The sequence below is a fragment of the Oncorhynchus tshawytscha genome, linkage group LG01 (assembly GCF_018296145.1).
Source record: "Oncorhynchus tshawytscha isolate Ot180627B linkage group LG01, Otsh_v2.0, whole genome shotgun sequence".
NCBI lineage: Eukaryota > Metazoa > Chordata > Actinopteri > Salmoniformes > Salmonidae > Oncorhynchus > Oncorhynchus tshawytscha.
In genome coordinates, this window is record NC_056429.1 from 82,759,896 (window position 1) to 82,780,130 (window position 20,235).

Here is a 20,235-nt window from a genome sequence, read left to right on the forward strand (position 1 = left end):
TACTGCCTCGAGTCTTCTTGTGTATGACGATACAAGCTTGGCACACCTGTATTTAGGGAGTTTCTACCATTTTCTATGCAGATACACACAAGCTCTGCCCGGTTGGATGGTGAGTGTTGCTGCACAGCTATTTTCAGGTCTCTCCAGAGATGTTCGATCGGGTTCAGATACTGCGTTGTCTTGGTTCTGTGCTTAGGGTCGTTGTCCTGTTGGAAGGTGAACTTTTGCCCCAGTCTGAGGCCCTGAGCACTCTGGAACAGGTTTTCATCAAGGAACTCTGTACTTTGCGCAGTTCATCTTTCCCTCGTACATCTTACAACTCAGTCCTGACTGGTCTAAAAAAAAAAAAAAATCCCCACAGCATTTTGCTGCCACCACCATGCTTCACCGTAAGGCTGGTGCCAGGTTTCCTCCAGACGTGACTCTTTGCAGGCCAAAGAGTTCAATCTTGGTTTCATCAGACCAGAGAATCTTGTTTCTCATGGTCAAAATCCTTTAGGTGCAATATACCACAAACCCCAAAGGTATCTTATTGCTTTTATAAACCAGTTACCAATGTAATTAGGGCTGTAAAAATGTATGTTTTGTCATATCTGTGGTATACAATGATATACCATGACATTCAGCCAATCAGCATTCAGGGCTTGAACAACCCAGCTTATAATAAAGTATAAATAGCCAATAATCCCTTATGATACACCTTGTTTTTAGTAGTCCCTTGTCTCATACCTATTATCAATTTTTAAAAATGCTGTGATATACAATAGGTATGCTGCGTCACAGGGCGGACTGGTACCAGAAACCGGCCCTGACATTTCAAACACAGGCCACCCATTAGGCAGATAATGACAATTATTCACAACATAAAAAAAAGTGACAGGCCCACTGGACTAAAAACAGACCAGCCCATCTGTCTTATTACATTTATCTGTCACGTACTGGGTTCTGTGACTCATTGGGCGTGTGACTGGCAGCTGTATTTCTCAACTTTGGACACAATCATGTGAAAAGAAAACATATAGAACTTACTTTGTAAAGGAGAGGTTTGGGCATATGGCAACTAAATGAAGCAAATAACCACATGTAAACATCCCAAAACATTTATTTAAACTGTTGCATCATTTTAATACTACATTCTTAAGACAGCAATGTTTGCATTAAGTGCTTATATTAGTGTGGGCATGCAATACGTTTGAACATCTTTTATTAGTGGGATTCTCTGAATACATCCTAGACAAGGAGGTTGAACTGCATTGGTAAGACTAACAAATAACACTAGTACTAGATAATAGTAGTTATTGGGTAGACTAGACATTGATTGAAGTTCTCTTCAATGGGTCTTAACTTTCACACTGGTTCTTGACCATCCGGATATCGCTCATCCAGGGGCGGCTCCACACCTCGAAGGTGCACTTGTAGGGCTGAGGAGACAGAAAGCAACATGAGTTGGCATAGTAACACAACCTTTTAGCAAGCAGAACACTTGACAATGGACTTGTTCGACATTGCAGCCGACTGCCTGATATACAAATCAACTTGCGTCATAAATAACTACTCATTATTTGTAGATCAGTCACAATTTACACACAATATATTAGTTGTTATGCTCTTGAACATGGCCAAAGGCTGCACACACAGCCTCAATTCATTAGGGCATGGACTGAATGAAGTGGATTTAACAAGTGACATCAGTTAGGGAACATAGCTTTCACCTGGTCAGTCTGTCAAGGAAAGAGCAGGTGTTCTTAATGTTTTGTATACTCAGTGTATAGCAATAACTGAACTGAGCAAATTTTAATTTGTTTATCAACGGTTGTCTAAACTCTTAGTTACCAATGTGCTATGACTGTTTGTAACATGTTGCAAACAATCTATGGACCAGTCATAAGCCAGACATATAGGAAGCTCTGATCCGACTGGCACTGGTTGAGGACAAACCGATCTGGGAACAGGCTAGTCTAGGCCCTAGTGGTCCTTACCACAGCCATCTGTGGGTCCTTGTGCACGGAGCAGACCTTCTCAACACCTCCCTTCTTGCATGGGGTCCTGCCCATCTGCACTGTGAAGATGTACTTCATCCCAGATACCACCTATAGGCAAGAGGGTGGGTTACACAAACAATCTTTTTAAATCATGGCCATCATTTTATGGGATCATATCATTCACATATACAGAAATCACACCTGCTTTCAAAGTAATTTTGAAAGTTTTATTGATTGTACATGTCATGTTAGATTAGGCCAGGGTGACATTCTGTTTCTGCTCTTTTGCCAAATCCTGTCAGAACTGTCATGCAAAACACAGTACATTAAAGCAAAAACAGATTGGCACTCTGACCATGTTAGGCTGTGAGGTCAACCAACAGAGGTGATAAACAGCATTTTGGCCTAATTCTAGATTGGTCTTCTCCCTATCATGCACGGATGATAAACAATTGAAATGGAAAAAACAGAATCCAATTCCCTTCCGCATTCTATGCGGTGTTCTCAAATTAGCGCAGCTGCCCGCCTGGTTTAGAAATGAATAGTTCTCTGCATAATGGCAAATGTGCATTGATCCAGAGGGGTTGGGAAATTGGCATATAAACACAGAATCATTGAGCTTTCAATGTGGTGGTACGCTTGTGTTAATCTGATGAACTTCCTGACAATAAGACCCATTCCCATTTTCAGTCATTCAGCAGGTGCTCTTATCCAGAGCGATTTAGTTAAATTACTAAAACCATTTCACTTGAGGAATGAAACATGAGCAAACACAATAAGCATGGATTGGCGCCTGAGGTCTTTTGGGCGTCTATGTTTGGTTAAGATTTGGTCCTGCCTTGACTTGTCCCAATCATAGGCGTCTATGTTTCACAGCACAGTACAGAAGAGCGCAGCACAGCACAGAAAATGAGGTATAGTTGAGTACTGTAGAATGTACCATATTGTACTCTACGGAATTAAACTATATTGTACTGTACTCTGAATAGTACTGTGTCATAATACTGTTCAAACTTGTGAAACAGCCTTGACGTCCATGATTCTTTCAGATTTGGTTTTAGCCGGACTAACCAAATTGGTACTTGTTTGTTGGCGACTTTTATTAGAATAATATCCAGCATGCCTTGTTCGTTTTTTTTAATATATATATTTTTAATAACTTTTAGGTCGTTCAGCTTGTCCAGAACGACTTAGTCAGTGCATTCAACTAATGTAGATACAAAAATATATCAGTCATAACAAGAAACATTTCTATAACCGTTACAATGAATGTTATTGTAGTTGGTTTATTTTTTTCAACGTCGCTGACATCTTTAAAGCTCATTTAAAAAGCTTACATAAATGCATGTGACAGATTGGCAAATTTATTATAATAATAAATTCCACCCATACTACAAACATCCACAAAAGACGCATTTTGAACATACATTAGTGAGAAAATACGTATTTTCTACGTCATTTTGCTCACTGGGTAGACTACACAAACTAACAAAATGATCTTGTCGTGAACTAATACATGGAAAAGGATCTGACCTGTTTCTGTGCATTGACAACCTTGGCCACCTGCCTGACAAACATGTCGTTTGTTTTCTTGTTGTGTTCGACCACCGCGAACTGCAGGGCGTCTCTCGTTCCTTGGTCGTTCATATTTGCGTCCATGGGGCCTCCGATCAAACCGGCGTTCGCCACGGTAAAGGCCACGGCGAGCAAAGGAACGACGATCTTCCATTCCATGATCATTTTCCCGTTTGATATCTTTTTTAATCGTCACTCCAATCGTATTAAACAAACAAATCCTTGCCTCAGACGGCTGTTATATAAACACGGTGACGTCACTGCCTGCTTGCTGAGAGTGGGGCTTGATCTTGATTCCACCAATCACTTCAACCCAAAACCTAAAGAGGAGGACCCAAAAGTTTACACGTATTAAGTGCGTTTGTTTTGCAGAACAGATATTTACAAAATGTTTTAAACCAGGCAAGTCAGTTACAGTTTCTCAGTCCCTTTGGTGCATTTTTCACATCCCTAACATGTGCAAAATAATAAGTGCATTTCTCAGAACAATTTGTACAAACTGCAATATACAATAGATATGTTTCTAAAGCTAGTCAGTCACTAAAAATCCTTAGTACATCTCTCAGAAGTAAATATTCATGATCATGTCAGTGTCATCAGAATGATAAGTCATTGAGTCATTGTTCACGAACAAGGTCGTCAAAATGTTTAGGCATGTTGTCAATGTAACTGTGTACTTTGACAGTATTACCTGATGTAAACTTAGGCTACAGTTTGGATGACAGTTACTGTATTGAAAATGCACAAGGCTGCACTTCTATTGCATATATCAATTTCAACAGTACTATTTACATATTACTGTATGTGGGTTATTGATTGAAAGAGACTGGACAACCCAAGGGGCACAAAGGAAAAAAATGAAATTAGAAAGAAACACAGGAAACCACCCCTAAGGCACAACTTTGCCCGCAGCACTGTTGTGCTGTCTCTACACATCCAGACTTTCCTGTCTGTTGGCCCACATATTCTCATCCACATCACACCGGATATTTTCCCTTCCAATGCAACGTGGAAAGAATCTTTTGGAATGCCTTATCCATCCCCTGCAGGCGTCTACTGTGATGTCCTCACATGCTGCATCCATTGCAGCCAGCAGGGTCATCTGTGTGTGTGGCTGACGATCGTACACCTTCCACCTCCATGCTGAAAATAACTCCTCAATTAGGTTAAGGAATGGTGAATAAGGTGGGAGGAATTCTATGAGCATCCTCGGGTGGGTCACAAACCATTGCCTTATGATGTTTGATCGAGGGAAACTCACATTATCACAAATGACCACATACTTTGGCAAATCCTCTCTAAACAGACCCCTCTCATCATCAGGGATGAGAGCCTTGTAGAGAGTCTCAAAAAAGTTGAGTAGATGCTGGGTGTTGTATGGCCCTATAAGGGGGATATGGGTTAGGACACCATTCGGCCACCTTGAACTTTGACTGGACAGTAGCTTTACCACATTTCAGGCTTCAAACATAAAGATATCCAAAACTGTGCGAAAGTATTCGGCCACCTTTTTTTTGAAGAATCAGGCTTCAAACATAAAGATATAAAACTGTATTTTTTGGAAGAATCACAATCATGGGACACAAGTGGAACGACATTTATTGGATATTTCAAACTTTTTAACAAATCAAAAACTGAAAAATTGGGCGTGCAAAATTATTCAGCCCCCTTAAGTTAATACTTTGTAGCGCCACCTTTTGCTGCGATTACAGCTGTAAGTCGCTTGGGGTATGTCTCTATCAGTTTTGCACATCGAGAGACTGAAATTTTTTCCCCATTCCTCCTTGCAATACAGCTCGAGCTCAGTGAGGTTGGATGGAGAGCATTTGTGAACAGCAGTTTTCAGTTCTTTCCACAGATTCTCGATTGGATTCAGGTCTGGACTTTGACTTGGCCATTCTAACACCTGGATATGTTTATTTTTGAACCATTCCATTGTAGATGTTGCTTTATGTTTTGGATCATTGTCTTGTTGGAAGACAAATCTCCATCCCAGTCTCAGGTCTTTTGCAGACTCCATCAGGTTTTCTTCCAGAATGGTCCTGTATTTGGCTCCATCCATCTTCACATCAATTTTAACCATCTTCCCTGTCCCTGCTGAAGAAAAGCAGGCCCAAACCATGATGCTGCCACCGCCATGTTTGACAGTGGGTATGGTGTGTTCAGGGTGATGAGCTGGGTTGCTTTTACGCCAAACATAACGTTTTGCATTGTTGCCAAAAAGTTCAATTTTGGTTTCATCTGACCAGAGCACCTTCTTCCACATGTCTGGTGTGTCTCCCAGGTGGCTTGTGGCTAACTTTAAACAACACTTTTTATGGATATCTTTAAGAAATGGCTTTCTTCTTGCCACTCTTCCATAAAGGCCAGATTTGTGCAATATACGACTGATTGTTGTCCTATGGACAGAGTCTCCCACCTCAGCTGTAGATCTCTGCAGTTCATCCAGAGTGATCATGGGCCTCTTGGCTGCATCTCTGATCAGTCTTCTCCTTGTATGAGCTGAAAGTTTAGAGGGACGGCCAGGTCTTGGTAGATTTGCAGTGGTCTGATACTCCTTCCATTTCAATATTATCGCTTGCACAGTGCTCCTTGGGATGTTTAAAGCTTGGGAAATCTTTTTGTATCCAAATCCGGCTTTAAACTTCTTCACAACAGTATCTCGGACCTGCCTGGTGTGTTCCTTGTTCTTCATGATGCTCTCTGCGCTTTTAACGGACCTCTGAGACTATCACAGTGCAGGTGCATTTATATGGAGACTTGATTACACACAGGTGGATTGTATTTATCGTCATTAGTCATTTAGGTCAACATTGGATCATTCAGATATCCTCACTGAACTTCTGGAGAGAGTTTGCTGCACTGAAAGTAAAGGGGCTGAATAATTTTGCACGCCCAATTTTTCAGTTTTTGATTTGTTAAAAAAAGTTTGAAATATCCAATAAATGTCGTTCCACTTCATGATTGTGTCCCACTTGTTGTTGATTCTTCATTAAAAAATACAGTTTTATATCTTTATGTTTGAAGCCTGAAATGTGGCAAAAGGTCGCAATGTTCAAGGGGGCCGAATACTTTCGCAAGGCACTGTATATCCCAGAACACACAGTTGAATTTGTTTTGGTAAGGAAGAGTGACATAAAATGTACATATATTGCATGTTCCTTCCACAGCAATGGAAATGTGTGCAGTTTATGCTTACTGTACTATGTATCACTATAAAATGTTGCTGTAAAGTAGTTACATAGATACATGTTTTACCTGTACATACTGGTACCGTAGCTCCTTAACTCTGTCCTCATTCCTTTGGAATGGTACACGGTACAGCTGTTTCATACTCATCTGGTTTCTATGCAGCACCCTGTCGATGGTTGAGATGCTAACCGTATGGATGTTTTCAAAGACATCGTTGTCTTCTATAATGGTCCTTTGTATTTCCCTGAGTCTCATGGCATTGTTTACTCGGACCATGGTGCAAATAGCCTCCTCCTGTTGAGGTGTGAAAAGGCGTCCTCTGCCACCGGTTTGAGGTAATCTTGCAGTCCTATGTGGGGAAAAATGCAGTGATGCATCACACTTTCAGACAAAAACTATGCGAACACACATTTTACTGGAAAACATACAGGTTGTGCATGTAAGGTGCAGTATGTATCTGTATAGAGTATATTTCTGTATGCTGTGAAATACAAGTGGACTACTGTAATATGAAGCATTGTAGGAAGTATACAGTATACTGCTTATATACAGTAACAGTGCAGTGTACATTGGTGGACATACCTGTTCTCTCTTCGAAACGTTTGAACTGTTGAGGACACGGTTGATCTCCCAATATTCGGCTGCACCCTTCGACCCGCCTCAGCCATTGTAAGGCCATGATTGACAACATGGTCTACAATAGTGGCCCTTATGTCATCAGCTATGCGCCTATGTCCTCTTCTGCCTCTTCCTCTGTTTTGCCTTCCACCACGCATCCTTGCTCCTCTTCTTCCTCCTCTTGGCTGTTGACCCTGTTCGTTTCCTGGTCCATCCATTATTGGAAAATTGCAACTCTGTGTTGTGGTCTGTCTATATATGCTTGCCAATTGATTCTTCATGAGATGCAACTTTGAGCAATTTAGACAACTGGTTGATTGTTGGTTGAACTAACACTTTACATTCCTTCATGAGTGAGGGTCAATTGCACGATTCATCAATTCACGTTTTTGTACAAAAGGTCTAATAGAAATGTGTAAAACTATGCTTGACAGTTTATGACAAATAGTTCAACAATTTAGCATGTAATGGCTTATGCAAGGAACTAATGCCTAGATGTTTTGAGGGGTAAGACTATTCAACAGAGAACCATCTATTATATTTTGATCAACATGACATGAGCAATTGATCATGTGGAAAAAAGCGGACACTTGTACATTATCAATTGCAATTTGTTCAAAGGAATAAGAAATTGCTTTAATGATGTGCACAAGTGACTAGATGATTTGGAATTTGTACAAGTAGTATCAAGAATTGCACTTTTGATCTAAGAAATGCACCAAAGTGACTGAGAAAAACTGTAAGAACAAATTCTTATTTACAATTACCGCCTAGGAACAGTGGGTTAACTGCCTTGTTCTGGGGCAGAATGAGAAGTTTGTACCTTGTCAGCTCGGGATTCGATCTAGTAACCTTTTGGTTACTGTCTCAATACTCACCTGCCGACTGGCTTACCCAGTCTTGTTTGCCTGGTTGTACAGCTAAATACATAATTGAAAAACACTAATGAAATGTCACGAGACCCTGCTCACCAATGGAATTGTAAAATTCAGATGCTATTACCCAGGCAGATGCTACAGGACTGTTTTGCTAGCACAGACTGGAATATGTTCCGGGATTCATCCAATGGCATTGAGGAGTATACCACCTCAGTCACCGGCTTCATCAATAAGTGCATTGACTACGTCGTCCACAGTGACCGTACGTACATATCCCAATCAGAAGCCATGGATTACAGGCAACATCCGCATCGAGCTAAAGGCTAGAGCTGCCGCTTTCAAAGAACGGGACACTAATCCAGACGCTTATAAGAAATCCCGCTATGCCCTCCGACGAACCGTCAAACAAGCAAAGTGTCAATACAGGATTAAGATTGAATCCTACTACATCGGCTCTGGCACTCGTCGGATGTGGCAGGGCTTGAAAAACTATTACGGACTACAAAGGAAAACCCAGCCGCGAGCATACCAGACGAGAGAAAAATGCCTTTTACGCTCGTTTCGAGGCAAGCAACACTGAAGCATGCACGAGAGCACCAGCTGTTCTGGTCGACTGTGTGATAATGGTCTCGGTAGTCAACGTGAGCAAGACCTTTAAACAGGTCAACATTCACAAAGCCGCGCGGCCAGACGGATTACCAGGACGTGTACTGAAAGCATGCGCGGACCAACTGACAAGTGTCTTCACAGACATTTTCTGTTATGATGAGCGAAGGGGGGGGGGACACCCAAGAGCGGACTCAGCAGAGGAAACCGGGATGAATGCACAAAATGTTTATTGAACACAGAAAATGGGGAGTGCAGAACCGGGGCAGCTCAGATGAGTTGCAATAACGAGGAGTGTAGAGTGAGGTTGGAGTTGACAGCGTGGAACAGGGGAACTGGTCCTGAGGGGAATCCAAGGTGATGGTGGTGAGTAATATCCAGAGCAAGGAGGTTGGTGGTGAGATGTAGAACAGGAGACAGGAGCCGGAGACAGATCAGTACTTTAAGGAGAGGACAAAAATGATGTAAGACAGGGAACAAGCACTGTAGAGCTACCAGGATCTTGAGCTAAGACAAAAGGCTAGAATCATTACTGACTGATCAGAGATTACGTGGCAGCGTGGAAATGGCAGGAATGAGTTTATGTAGATGTCTTGATTATGGGACGATATGCAGCTGGTAGGGATTTGCTCTGACTCCAGCACACCTGTCTCCAACCACACAGACAGACAGACAGACAGAAGGTTATGACAAAACCGGATGGACACCAGAGGGCATAGTGGGAACAGATGTGACATTTTCAACCTCTCCCTGACCGAGACTGTAATACCTACATGTTTCAAGCAGACCACCATAGTCCCTGTGCCCAAGGAAGCGAAGGTAAGCTGCCTAAATTATTATTGCCCTGTAGCACTCATGTCTGTAGCCAGGAAGTGCTTTGAAAGGCTGGTCATGGCTCACATCAATAGCATCCTCCCGGATACCCTAGACCCACTCCAATTTGCATACCGCCCCAACAGATCCACAGAAGACGCAATCTCAATCACACTCCACACTGCCCTTTCCCACCTGGACAAAAGGAACACCTATGTGAGAATGCTGTTCATTGACACAACAGTGGTAGGCCTGATCACCGACAGCAATGAGACAGCCTATAGGAAGTAGGTCAGAAAACTGTCTGCATGGTGCCAGGACAATAACCTCTCCCTCAATGTGAGCAAGAAAACGGAGCTGATTGTGTACTACAGGAAAAGTCGGGCCGAACAGGCCCTCGTTAACGTCGACGGGTCTGTAGTGGAGCAGGTGGAGAGTTTCTGTCAACGGTGTGCACAACTGGTTAACTGAAGTCAGATGCAGGAGAGCAGAGATAAGTGAACAGGCACACTTTATTTGGCAGAAGGAAAACAGTCAGACGCAACTGCGTAATGACACTCCCGCCAAAGGCAAAAGCAAATAGCTCACTCGTCACACAAATAATGTACAGCATACAATACCACTGGTTCCAAACAAGACTCAGCGGAAAACCATCATGAAGCGTCACCCATGATACGTAACAAACAATTACACACACAGACATAGGGGGGGACAGAGGATAATATACACGTAGAGTAGTGAGGGGATGTAAAATAGGTGTACGGAAAAACAAGACAAAACAAATGGGAAATGAAAGGTGGAGCGGCGTTGACTAGAAGACCGGTGACGACGACCGCTGAGCGCCGCCCGAACAAGGAGAGGAGCCGACTTCGGCGGGAGTCGTGACAGTTTCAAGTTCCTTGGTGTCCACATCACCAACAAACTTTCATAGTCCAAACACACCAAGACAGTCGTGAAAAGGGCACAACAAAACATTTTCCCCCTCAGGAGACTGAAACGATTTGGCATGGGTCCCCAGATTCTACAAAAATGTTCTACAGCTGCACCATCGAGAGCATCCTGATCAGTTGCATCACTGCCTGGTATGGCAACTGCTCGGCATCTGACCTTAAGGATCTACAGAGGGTAGTGCATACGGCCCAGTACATCACTGGGGCCAAGCTCCTGCCATCCAGGACCTATATAATAGGTGGTGTCAGAAGAAAGCCCAATCAATTTTCAGAGACTTCAGTCACCCAAGTTCTCTGCTACTGCACGGCAAGCGGTACCGGAGTGCTAAGTCTAGGACTAAAACCCCAAGCCATAAGACTGCTGAACAATTCATCAAATGGCCACCGGACTATTTACATTTGACCCCCCATTTATTTTGTACACTGCTGCTACTCGCTGTTTATTATCTATCCATAGTCACTTCACCTCTACCTACATGTACAAATTACCTCAACTAACCTGTACCCCCGCACACTGATTCGGTACCGGTACCCCCTGCATATAGACTTGTTACTGTTATTTTATTATGTTACTTTTTTATTATTTTTTACTTTAGTTTATTTGGTAAATATTTTCTTAACTCCTCTTGAACTGCACTGTTGGTTAAGGGCTTGTAAGTAAGCATTTCACGGTAAGGTCTGCACTGTTGGTTAAGGGCTTGTAAGTAAGCATTTCACGGTAAGGTCTACACTTGTATTTGGCGCATGTGAAAAATAAAGTTTGATTTGATTTGACCTCGCCCTCTGGATGGTAGCGGGGTGAACAGACCGTGACTTGGATGTCTGAGTTCCTTAATGATCGTTTTGGCCTTCCTGTGACACCGGGTTCTGTAGATGTCACGATGATGAGGAGAGACGGACCAAGGCGCAGCGGATATTGAGTTCCACATCTTTATTATAAAGTTAAACTTAGCAAAAACAAAACAATGAATCATTAAACTAACAACGAAACGTGACTACGTGATGCACAAAACATAAAATAATATCCCTCAAACACAGATGGAAAAAATGCTACCTAAATGTGATCCCCAATTAGAGACAACGATTACCAGCTGCTTCCAATTGGGAATCATACAAATCACCAACATAGAAAATAAACTAGAACACCACATAGAAATAAATAAACTAGAAAGCCCCCTGTCACGCCCTGACCTACTACACCATAGAGATACAAGGGCTCTCTATGGTCAGGGCGTGACAGTAGATGTCCTGGAGGGCAGGCAGTGTGCCCCTGGTGATGCGTTGGTCAGACCGTACCACCTTCTAGAGAGCCCTGCGGTTGCGGACTGTACAGTTGCCGTACCAGGCGGTGATACAGCCCGACAGAATGCTCTCAATGATGCATCTGTAAAAGTTTGTACACTAGAAGGTATAATAGTAATAAATGTCCCACTTACAGTGCCTTGCGAAAGTATTCGGCCCCCTTGAACTTTGCGACCTTTTGCCACATTTCAGGCTTCAAACATAAAGATATAAAACTGTATTTTTTTGTGAAGAATCAACAACAAGTGGGACACAATCATGAAGTGGAACGACATTTATTGGATATTTCAAACTTTTTTAACAAATCAAAAACTGAAAAATTGGGCGTGCAAAATTATTCAGCCCCCTTAAGTTAGTACTTTGTACGCCACCTTTTGCTGCAATTACAGCTGTAAGTCGCTTGGGGTATGTCTCTATCAGTTTTGCACATCGAGAGACTGACATTTTTCCCATTCCTCCTTGCAAAACAGCTCGAGCTCAGTGAGGTTGGATGGAGAGCATTTGTGAACAGCAGTTTTCAGTTCTTTCCACATTGGATTCAGGTCTGACTTTGACTTGGCCATTCTAACACCTGGATATGTTTATTTTTGAACCATTCCATTGTAGATTTTGCTTTATGTTTTGGATCATTGTCTTGTTGGAAGACAAATCTCCGTCCCAGTCTCAGGTCTTTTGCAGACTCCATCAGGTTTTCTTCCGGAATGGTCCTGTATTTGGCTCCATCCATCTTCCCATCAATTTTAACCATCTTCCCTGTCCCTGCTGAAGAAAAGCAGGCCCAAACCATGATGCTGCCACCACCATGTTTGACAGTGGGTATGGTGTGTTCAGGGTGATGAGCTGTGTTATTTTTACGCAAAACATAACGTTTTGCATTGTTGCCAAAAAGTTCAATTTTGGTTTCATCTGACCAGAGCACCTTCTTCCACATGTTTGGTGTGTCTCCCAGGTGGCTTGTGGCAAACTTTAAACAACACTTTTTATGGATATCTTTAAGAAATGGCTTTCTTCTTGCCACTCTTCCATAAAGGCCAGATTTGTGCAATATACGACTGATTGTTGTCCTATGGACAGAGTCTCCCACCTCAGCTGTAGATCTCTGCAGTTCATCCAGAGTGATCATGGGCCTCTCGGCTGCATCTCTGATCAGTCTTCTCCTTGTGAGCTGAAAGTTTAGAGGGACAGCCAGGTCTTGGTAGATTTGCAGTGGTCTGATACTCCTTCCATTTCAATATTATCACTTATCGCTCCTTGGGATGTTTAAAGCTTGGGAAATCTTTTTGTATCCAAATCCGGCTTTAAACTTCTTCACAACAGTATCTCGGACCTGCCTGGTGTGTTCCTTGTTCTTCATGATGCTCTCTGCGCTTTTAACGGACCTCTGAGACTATCACAGTGCAGGTGCATTTATACGGAGACTTGATTACACACAGGTGGATTGTATTTATCATCATTAGTCATTTAGGTCAACATTGGATCATTCAGAGATCCTCACTAAACTTCTGGAGAGAGTTTGCTGCACTGAAAGTAAAGGGGCTGAATAATTTTGCACGCCCAATTTTTCAGTTTTTGATTTGTTAAATTTTTTGAAATATTCAATAAATGTCGTTCCACTTCATGATTGTGTCCCACTTGTTGTTGATTCTTCACAAAAAAATACAGTTTTATATCTTTATGTTTGAAGCCTGAAATGTGGCAAAAGGTCGCAAAGTTCAAGGGGGCCGAATACTTTCGCAAGGCACTGTATATCTTTATTTTTTATTATCAATCAACATTTAATAGTTCAATGTGAATACAATAAGGAGATTCACGAAGAAGAATACGTTATTGTCCATTGTCATTTTCTGATTTTGGTAATTGATCTTAGTTTGACTTTTTAACCAAGACCCATTCAGTAAAGTCTTACTACTAGTTCACTGTACTAGGAAGGCTACTAAGGGCTATGGTTCCTCTGGTGTCATGCTAACTCATTGTATCCGCTCTTCTTCTGTGGTGTCCCTCCTGGCAGACTTTAAAGTTCTGGATGCAGCGAGGGTCTTCCACAAGCTGATGGAGCGTATGGGATTGTGAGAGTATTATCTGCAGGGAGGAGACTGGGGTTCACTCATCAATACCAACATTGCCCAGATGAAGCCACAGTAAGAACAGAGTCCCAATTCTCCACTCTTTTCTAGATGTGTGCACTTGCACACTCCCAATCATGGATTTTAAAGCATGTGATTGGTGTAAGCATTGGCTGGAGTGATTTGCCAGCATTGTTTAATCCATGAGAAAAAAGTGTTTTGGGTGAAAATCGGGACGCACCCTAAGAACAGAGAGACAGCTTGCCCCAATTGTCCTTCCCCTTGGACCTCTTCATCTTTGTTGATCTGTTAGGTGTGTTAGGTTCTTAATTTTCAGAATCAGTAACTCACGGACACTAGAGAAGCTTAACCAAGTTTAATTCTTCCCAAAGGGTCATTACAGCTGTTATTCAGACAAAGACATGTTCCCATCATCACAAGTATACATACTCCACTTTAGACACCCCTCCTTCTCTCCAATCCAGACATCTTATAGTTTGACAGGAAGAGGGTAACAGGATAATAAACCATTATTTCTCCCTTCAAGGGATCTGACCTGACCTCCTGACCTCAACCCCTCCTTCACCTAATCCACAGATGTCTTCTAGTATCACCTATTGCACTCCTGTGACTCCCCCCGCCCCTGTCCACCCAGCACATTCCACAGCCACTCTGTCTTTCTACAGAGAACCATTAACTTCTGACATAAAAACCGCTCTTTCACTCCTTTATATACCATGCTTCTGATCTATCATGTCTTTAGTAAATCCATGTTCAAAGTTTACCCCGAATCCAACAGGTGGAAGCAAGCAATATGGTGGAAACGCCACCACTATACTGCTTACACACAGCCAGACCCTTCAGATCTGCAAATATTGAAGGGTTAGGGCTGCAGGAACATTAGTGTACACAGATTCAAATGTTTTAAGTGCATTGAAAATGAGTCAAATCCTCAACACTAAACCCCACTAAGCAGACAGACCCCTTGTTTTATTCTCTAAATTAAGTGACCGCATTCTTTGCTCTCTTCCTGTGCTACTGTAGGTGGGTGAAGGGTCTCCACCTCAACATGTTAACTGGAAAACAGAGGGGGTTGGGTGTCCTGTTTACTGTCCTGATCGGTCGCTACCTGCCCTGGCTGGGTTCACCCGGGAGGACGTCAGGATATTGTATGGCTTATTAGGTTTCATGGAGGGGAACGTACTGTATATGATCCAAAGTGGCGCAACGGTCTAAGGCACTGCATCTCAGTGTATAGAGGTGTCACTACGGTCCCTGGTTCAAATCCAAGCTGTATCACATCTGGCTGTGATTGGGAGTCCCATAGGGTGGTGCACAATTGATCCCGGGTTTGGCTGGGGTAGGCCGTCATTGTAAATAAGATTTTTTTCTGAACTGACTTGCTTCGTTAAATAAAAAAAATAAAAAAATATGAGATCCTCAGGGAGACTGGCTAGCTGCACACCCAGGCCACCAAGCCAGACTCCGTTGGTGAGAATGTGATCATCACACACATTTTTACCTCACTGTCAAACAAACAAACTGCCCATCTAAAATTCAAAGTAGTAATATGATGTATTGTATGATCATATATGTTTTTAACCTGTGATATCCTTTGTGGAAGCAATAGCACTTTTTAATGTCCAAGACACATTTCCTCTCAGAGACAACAAAATAAATACTAAATCCTAATCGAGGAGTTCTGAAGAAACCTACACTGGATGGATTCGAGGTGGCTCTAGTCATGTAAATAAAAATAAATAAATACAATTTGTGGACAATGTCTCCCCTTGCAGGTTGAGGGGTGAATGACTCTCCAGTGGCTCTACAGACTGGAAAAGTTTTCCACCTGGACTGACTTCAACAGCAGGGACTTGGGTAACACTATATTTGATTAGTCCATCTGTAGTTGCTCTACAGACTATCTACAGATGATCAGTAACATTTGAACTCTCTACTAAAACTAACTCTAACCTTAGTAAGCAGTTGCTTATCAAAAGGTACACTGAACAAAAATAGAAATGCAACATGTAAAGGGCTAGTCACATGTTTCATTACCTGAAATAAATGATCCCTGAAATGTTTCATACACACAAAAACCTTATTTCACTCAATTGTGCACAAAGTTGTTTACATCCCTGTTAGTGAGCATTTCTCCATAGCCAAGATAATCCATCCACCTGACAGGTGTGGCATATAAAGAAGCTGATTAAACAGCGGGATCATTACACAGGTGCACCTTGTTTTGGGGACAATAAAAAGCCACTATAAAAATATTCAGCTTTGTCACACAACACAATGCCACAGATGTCTCATGTTTTGAACGAGTGTGCAATTGGCATGGTGACTGCAGGAATGTCCACCAGAGCTGTTGCCATTCATCACCTCATGTTCCAGCATGATAATGTACAGACCCATGTCGCAAGGAAGGACCTGTACACAGTTCCTGGAAGCAAAACATGTCCCAGTTCTTCCATGGCCTGCATACCCACCAGACGTCACCCTTTGAGCTTGTTTAGGATGTTCTGGATCGACTTATCTGACAGCGTGTTCCAGTTCCCCACTACATACTACTTCGCACACCCATTGAAGAGTGGTTCAACATGCCACAGGCCACAATCAACAGCCTGATCAACTCTATGTGAAGGCGATGTGCATGAGACAAATGTTGGTCACACCAGATACTGACTGGTTTTCTGATCCACACCCTTATTTTTATTTATTTTTTTAAAGGTATGTGACCTGCATTCCCAGACATGTGAAATCCATAGATAAGGGCCTAATGAATTTATTACAATTGACTGATTTCCTTATATGAATTATAACTCAGTCAAATCTTTGAAATTGTTGCATGTTGAGTTTATTTTTGTTCAGTATAGTTTGTTGATAGAACATATAGTTGAAGTCAGAAGTTTACATACACCTTAGCCAAATACATTTAAACTCAGTTTTTCCACAATTCCTGACAATTAATCCTAGTAAAAATTCACTGTTAGGATCACCACTTTATTGTCAGAATGTGAAATAGTAGTAGAGAGAATTATTTATTTCAGCTTTTATTTTTTCCTACATTCCCAGTGGGTCAGAAGTTTACATACACCCAATTAGTATTTGGTAGCATTGCCTTTAAAAATGGTTTAACCTAGGTCAAACGTTTTGGGTACCCTCGACAAGCTTCCCACAATAGGTTGGGTGAATTTTGGCCCATTCCTCCTGATATAGCTGGTGTAACTGAGTCAGGTTTGTAGGCCTCCTTGCTCGCACACGCCTTTTCAGTTCTGGCAAAAAATTCTCTATAGGATTGAGGTCAGGGCTTTGTGATGCTCACTCCAATACCTTGACTTTGTTGTCCTTAAGCCATTTTGCCACAACTTTGGAAGTATGCTTGGGGTCATTGTCCATTTGAAAGACCCATTTGCAACCAAGCTTTAACTTCCTGACTGATGTCTTGAGATGTTGCTTCAATATATCCACATAATTTTCCTCCCTCATGATGCCATATATTTTGTGAAGAGCACCAGTCCCTCTTGCAGCAAAGCACCCCCACAACATGATGCTGCCACCCCCGTACTTCACGGTTGGGATGGTGTTCTTCAGCTTGCAAGCCACCCCCTTTTCCCTCCAAACATAACCATGGTCATTATGGCCAAACAGTATTATTTTTGTTTCATCAGACCAGAGGACATTTCTCCAAAAAGTACGATCTCTGTCCCCATGTGCAGTTGCAAACCGCAGTCTGGCTTTTTTATGGCGGTTTTGGAGCAGTGGCTTCTTCCTTGATGAGCGGCCTTTCAGGTTATGTCAATATAGGACTCGTTTTTACTCTGGCTATAGATACTTTTGTACCCGTTTCCTCCAGCATCTTCACAAGGTCCTTTGCTGTTGTTCTGGGATTAATTTGCACTTCACGCACCAAAGTACGTTCATCTCCAGGAGACAGAACGTGACTACTTCCTGAACGATATGACGGCCGCGTGGTCCCATGGTGTTTATACTTGCATACTATTGTTTGTACAGAGAAACGTGGCGTTTGGAAATTGCTCCCAAGGATGACCCAGACTGTGAAGGTCTACAATTTTTGGCTGATTTTCGATTTTCCCATGATGTCAAGCAAAGAGGCACTGAGTTTAAAGGTAGGCCTTGAAATACACCCACAGGTACACCTACTTGACTCAAATGATGTCAATCAGAAGCTTCTAAAGCCATGACATAATTTTCTAGAATTTTCCAAGCTGTTTAAAGTCACAGTCAACTTAGTGAATGTAAACTTCTGACCCACTGGAATTGTGACAAGTGCAATAATCTGTCTGTAAACAATTGTTGGAAAAATGACTTGTGTCATGCATGAAGTAGATGTCCTAACCAACTTGCCAAAACTAGTTTGTTAACAAGACATTTTTGAAGTGGTTGAAAATCAAGTTTTAATGACTCAAACCTAAGTATGTAAGCTTCCGACTTCAACTGTATACAGATGGCCTATCCAAATAAAGTGTGACCGGGACTTTGATGGCCAGTTCTACCAGCTGCTGGTTATATTTGCATCCCAAATGGCACTCTAATCCTTTCTAGTGCACTACATTTGACCCAGATCAAAAGTAGATCACTATATAGACAATGGAGTAGCATTTCAGATGCAGACACAGCATTCTTCCTGTTGTCAGAGCTGTTGATTGGTCTTTTCTTTTTCCTGTCTTTATGAAGTTCACCCTGGACTACCTGCTGACCAACACCATGATCTACTGGACTACCGGCTCCATCATCTCCACCATGAGGTTCTACAAAGAGACCCTCAAGACCAACATCAAGAACAGACTGGATAACAAGTGAGTGTTTGTGTTGCGGCACAGTGCTCCACAATGACATGAGGCTGTTGGCTTTCTCTCTACAGGGCCTGTCATTTAATACCTGTTTAATGGAAACAGTAATGCCACTTAATATGCCATAAGTAACTTACTGTACATTTGTAGTTGTATGTGATCCTTGCAGGACTTGAACCCATGACCAACTGAATTACAAAGCCCTAATCATGCTTGCTTTGTTAAGATAGCAGGCTCCCAATAATGAGGGTCTCGAAGTGGTTGTTTGACCTACTTTAGTTGAATGGACTGATTCTAATTCACCCTGGGAAAGAGCGCCTGCTAAATGAATGTCTGCTGTGAATAAAATGTAATTGTGTTGCAGTGTTTGTTTTCTCTCGTGTCCTCAGGAAGATGGTGTACAGTATGTGCCTACAGGCTTAGCGTCATTCCTTAATGAGATAATGCATGTGCCCCAGGTTCAGGAACATCTACTCCTACTTCCCCCAAGGAAGCCACTTCGCTGCCTTGGAAGAAGCACGGCTCTTGGCCGACGACCTGCTGCAGTTTGTTTGGAAGGTGATGTTGTTTTAAGGCTGATGCAACAACAGCCAGTCCCAAATTGCTCCCTACCACCTGGCACCAACCCCTCGATGTTTGCAGTTCAGTAGATTCTGGATAGGTATAAGAAGTGCAGTGGTGAAGCTCACACCATATTTGCTGACACCTTAATGAAGATCTGCAGAAATGAAGGGTACGGGCCAAGGAAGAGAGGTAGGAAGCGTTTGGGACTGTCAGGGGAAGGGGTGGGACATGGGTTTGGTATGTAATGAACACAACCCAGGTGTGTACACTGCACTCTCCAGCCAAGTGCCAGGAAGAGAGCCAACAGAACTTCAGGGACTTAATGTTCTCACAGAGGTGCACAACTAACTACTAATAGTCCAAGTTTCTCTAAAACCATTTTATACTGTTATCAAAGCTCAAAATCAAACTGTCTTATCAAGTCAATATTTGAAATACTCTGTCAAACAATGCTATTATAATTTAAGATCAATGTAATATGAATAAGGCTTAGTCATTTGATAATGTGCACTATCAGTCAAAACATAATTGACCAGCACTAACACATTCAGGTTACAAATGTCTGCCATATTGAACAAGAACTGTGGAAGCAACATGATCACAGATGTTTCAGCTCTTTCCTTCTCTTGTCCTTGTTGTAATAATGCACTACTGCTGTAATCATGTCTATTGTGACAACCCTGTAATGTCTGGCTTGTTAAGTCTTTTGTAGTGTCTAATATTGGTGGGGCTGGTTTCCCAGAATAACCCAGACACAGCTTAAGTCGAGTCCTGGGATGTATACTATAATTCAGCTTTTAGCTGCAGATGTGTACAATTCAAATGAATCTGAAATAATTTAGTGATCATGCAAAAACTGACATACACACTGTATA

The 20,235-nt window shown here is 42.2% G+C and overlaps 1 protein-coding gene across 1 annotated transcript; it reads right to left on the reverse strand.

Annotated features, from left to right (window-relative positions):
* Nucleotides 1-1,084: 1,084 nt before the first annotated feature.
* Nucleotides 1,085-3,831, reverse strand: LOC112258172 (cystatin). The gene is made up of 3 exons (XM_024432355.2): nt 3,516-3,831; nt 1,980-2,090; nt 1,085-1,421 (listed from the first exon to the last, which is right to left on the reverse strand). Exons 1-3 carry the CDS (start codon nt 3,720-3,722, stop codon nt 1,341-1,343), a joined length of 399 nt encoding a protein of 132 aa, XP_024288123.1. The 5' UTR covers nt 3,723-3,831; the 3' UTR covers nt 1,085-1,340.
* Between the last annotated feature and the right edge of the window lie 16,404 nt (nt 3,832-20,235).

Bases quoted from the DNA above. Each gene is read 5' to 3' on its own strand.
- LOC112258172 (XM_024432355.2), bottom strand. From the start codon at position 3,722: ATGATCATGGAATGGAAGATCGTCGTTCCTTTGCTCGCCGTGGCCTTT. The intron at 2,091-3,515 runs GTCAGATCCTTT...TCTTGCCTATAG, and splicing joins TTGTCAATGCACAGAAACAG to GTGGTATCTGGGATGAAGTA. The intron at 1,422-1,979 runs GTAAGGACCACT...CTGTCTCCTCAG, and splicing joins AGGACCCACAGATGGCTGTG to CCCTACAAGTGCACCTTCGA.